General features: G+C 46.4%; 1 protein-coding gene across 1 annotated transcript; it reads right to left on the bottom strand.

The window, feature by feature from the left end:
- Positions 1-639: 639 nt before the first annotated feature.
- Positions 640-2,625, bottom strand: LOC109785743 (desmethyl-deoxy-podophyllotoxin synthase-like). Its single transcript, XM_045232445.1, has 2 exons — positions 1,668-2,625; positions 640-1,284 (listed from the first exon to the last, which is right to left on the bottom strand). The coding sequence occupies exons 1-2, from the start codon at positions 2,565-2,567 to the stop codon at positions 652-654; spliced, it is 1,533 nt and encodes a 510-aa protein (XP_045088380.1). The 5' UTR covers positions 2,568-2,625; the 3' UTR covers positions 640-651.
- Between the last annotated feature and the right edge of the window lie 1,154 nt (positions 2,626-3,779).

Raw genomic sequence — 3,779 nt, 5'->3', positions numbered from 1 at the left:
GTTAGTAGTTATGCCACCCTATCCGCCGTCTTGTTTTATTGGCGTGCATGTAATAAATTGTTGGGCAGTCTCCGCTCAACCTTGTATTATATTCAGTACTCCTGGTATTTTTTTTCTGTGACCAAGATATTGTCTACCAGTGGGAAGGGATTCTTCCTTACTGGTCCGTAAAAGGGATTGGTCTCTCAATAATTATTTTATTGAAAAACCGGTCGTGACAACCGAGGACCCGCACGACAAATTTCATGTAGGCGGAGAGGCTGCCTGGCCCACTCGCAGAGGCATGAGTGTGCGACCAAATTTATGCTATAGAGAGACCCACCCACAGCCTCACCCCTACTCCACGTGTCGTGCCATCGCTCATTGAGTGGAGCTGGTAATGCAAGAATCAAGGTGAGCAAGAAAAGTATATGGTCTGCTATATAGTGATAAACTTGCTCAGACCATTTTACATAGAGGTACCTGTAAATATTTATACAAAGATAATTTTTTGCATTTCTAATGTCACTTGGAATAATATTGAAAATAGTTTGATAGTGCAACCTTTCCAATGAGAGCCTTATTCTGATTACAATAATGTATAAAGATACAGGGCAACACAGGCATCCTGGTTCAGTAAAGATGTCGTTATATGCACATGCATTGCCATGTCTATATCGAAATAGCCTTGGAACATTTATATGGAATGGCTATCAGCTGCAAGTCCAATTTTCTCCTTACACTGACCCCAAATTTCTCAGACATATCCATTGACTCTGCACTTGCCCCTCCAGGAAGCACCCAGTCAAAGTGGTAGAGTACGTTTGCCAAGACAATCTCCACAGTCGACATGGCAAACAATATCCCAGGGCATTGCCTTCGCCCAGCGCCGAAAGGAGTGAATTCAAAATGCGTCCCATAATATTCGACGCTGCTGTTCTCAAACCTCTCCGGCTTGAACTCTTCAGGGTTGTCCCAATATTTGGGATCACGAGAAATTGCAAAGACATTAACAAAGATATTAGTGCCTTTAGACATGTTATAGCCCATGATTTGAGAGTCCTCTCTCGTCTCTCTGGGGACGAGCAACGGAGCCGGAGGATGCAACCTTAACACCTCCTTGATGACCATCTTCATGTATCGGAGCTCACTGAGGTCGGTACTTTTGATGACATGTCGACCTTGGCCTAGCACTTCCCGGACTTCTCGTTGTGCTTTACCCATTGCTTCAGGGTTGTTCAATAGCTCTGACATAGCCCAGTCCACTGCAGTTCCTGTGGTCTCAGTAGCAGCTCCAAATATGTCCTGTTAACAATGGTCAGTATGAACGATTTATATATTGTAAAGAGACAAATATTAAGTTGAAACAAAATATGTCCTACGAGATGAAACGCTGTGTATGTGTAAATGCAAACATAAATCATTTCACCTACATAACTACCAGTAGTACAAATCTATTCGGGATGTATTTGGATTCTCCGTGCCTAGAATCTGATGATGCGTATGACGTATAGTATATAAAAGTGTAAATTGCTCCATGGGATGACATGGTCCATCTGTTCTATATTTTTTATGTCGTTATATTAGTTGGGCCCATGTGTTGAAAAATTATTCAAGTAAACATCAAAATCTCTTCGAAATCCCCGATCAATAAAATTATTGTAGATTCTTCAAGAAAAAGTACTCACAAAAATGACGACTCCGATAATCTCTGTGGTTAGAGGGAAGGTCAATGAGTCCTCTTGCTGCAGCCGGAGTAGTACGTCCAGTAGGTCCTCATCGTTGGTGCTGCAGGCATGGCCACCAGCAGCTCGTGCAGCCTTGCGCCCCTCGATGATCTCAGTGATGATGTGTTGGATACGGCCATAGCTCCTCCTCATAAGGCGCTCACAATTGCTGAGCAACCGCACCAGCCGCGATGACGGGAAAAGGTCCACGAGGCAGAAGCTGCCCATAAGCTCGTTGACATTGCTTAGCTCGTGGAGGTACTCATCCTGCCGTGTGAACTTGCCGCCGAAAACTGCCCGCGTCACGACATTGCTGCTGAGTGTTGCCATCTTCGCGCTGACATTTACGGTAGCACCGGCGGTGGCCATGGAATGGAGCAGGTTACCTACCTCGTTGGCCTTGATGCCCTCCATACGCCTCACCTGCTTGGAACTGAGGAGCTCCACGATGCAGATCTTGCGCATCTGGCGCCACCGATCCCCGTAGGGGCCGAAGATGATGCCCATACCGCCACAGCTGATGATATCCTGCAACGGACTGCGGGGCCGGCTTGCGAAGTCGAGGTCGTTGGTCTTCATAACCAATGCCGCTGCCTCAGCGCTGGAAACGATTACCGTTGGAACCTCACCTAGCCTGAGGTGCATCAGCGGCCCATGCTGGCGAGACATCTTCATCATCCTGCGGTGTGGGAGGTCACCGACGAGGTGGTGGAGGCTTCCGATGATCGGGAGAGTCCACGGCCCGGGAGGGAGTTGCTTCTTCTTGGGGTTTCTCTTGCTGCCAAAGAATATGAGAAACCACAGGGCTAGCACCGTGGATATGCCTATGAAATACAAGCTTAACCAGCGCTCCATCTCCATGGCCAGCAGCTTGGAGGTGCAGTGATAAGATAACCAATCTGTTGGCTTCTTGCTGCTTGGAGAGACGTACAATATATAGACCAATTCACCCTCAAAAAAGAATATACATAGAAAAATAAATTACTGGACCTTTTCAACGGCCTATTTACGGTGGCATTTCATCTGTAAAATCTAGTGCCACAAGAAGATTGCAAGGGAATTCAGACTTGGTACCCCGATATAAGGGGTTCTCTCTAACACCTCCTTGGAACATATGAGACCATACAACAACGGGTGCAAGTGCTCACTCACCTCACCACGGCACGCTCCTTTAGTTCGCCGTGTGAAAAGGAAAATCAATTATTAAAATTATGAGTCACATACTCCCTCCATCCAAATATATAGCGACAAATATGTTCTTTTTAGATTGCCTTTGATATTGATAAAATTATCAATATATGATATGTACGATATAAAATTTATATCATTAGAACCTACTTTCACATATGAATTTGACAGTATGCTTTGTGTAACATGCATTCCATATTTTTGCTCTAACCAGTGGTCAAAGGTAACCTTGAAAAATGTATTAGGCCCTATATATTTGAAGAGCGGGAGTATGTCTGCTCTGACATGCACCATTGTCATCATTTTTTTATTGGTTTGCTGCTCTCTGTTTTCCATCCCGGCGACCACGAACAATTTTTCTTATTGTATATAATTACCGCAGCAGGCATCCTAATCGTGGACAGAGCCGCAATGATTCTTGGTGCAGCTCGTTTGTCTGATCAATGGGGACAGGGATGCCGTCAAGGACGGGGACACCATCCGGAGATACATCATCGTCCTTGGTGTCACATTTGTATGAGTGGCCAACAATGATACAGAGTCCACATGCGCATGGCAAGGATGCCCTGTCGCCCTGCGCCACCTGCGGGAGCTTGTTCTCCGCCTACTAGGAGGTTGAGCTAGTACGAGGAATTGTAACTGTAACGCAACAACATTTCAGGAAAGGGAGGAACAAGGGATGCGACAGATGGAAAGGGATAGTGGCCGGAACCGGATCTGGTGAGAGGGGGCTAGGGATTGGCTGGTGGGATGAGACTTGCCTGCTCCTGGGGAGCACGGATAGCCGTAGGATGAAGTGGGAGCACGGATGAGAGCATGGGGAGGGAGCAGGCAAGCCGGATCCTGGCTGGTGTGCCCTTACCTATGTCATTAATGGGCATTTCT

Source organism: Aegilops tauschii, chromosome 2, assembly GCF_002575655.3.
Source record: "Aegilops tauschii subsp. strangulata cultivar AL8/78 chromosome 2, Aet v6.0, whole genome shotgun sequence".
In the NCBI taxonomy this organism is placed as follows: Eukaryota; Viridiplantae; Streptophyta; class Magnoliopsida; order Poales; family Poaceae; genus Aegilops; species Aegilops tauschii.
Note: the sequence above shows the minus strand (reverse complement) of the source record. Positions and strands in the feature narration are given on the sequence as shown.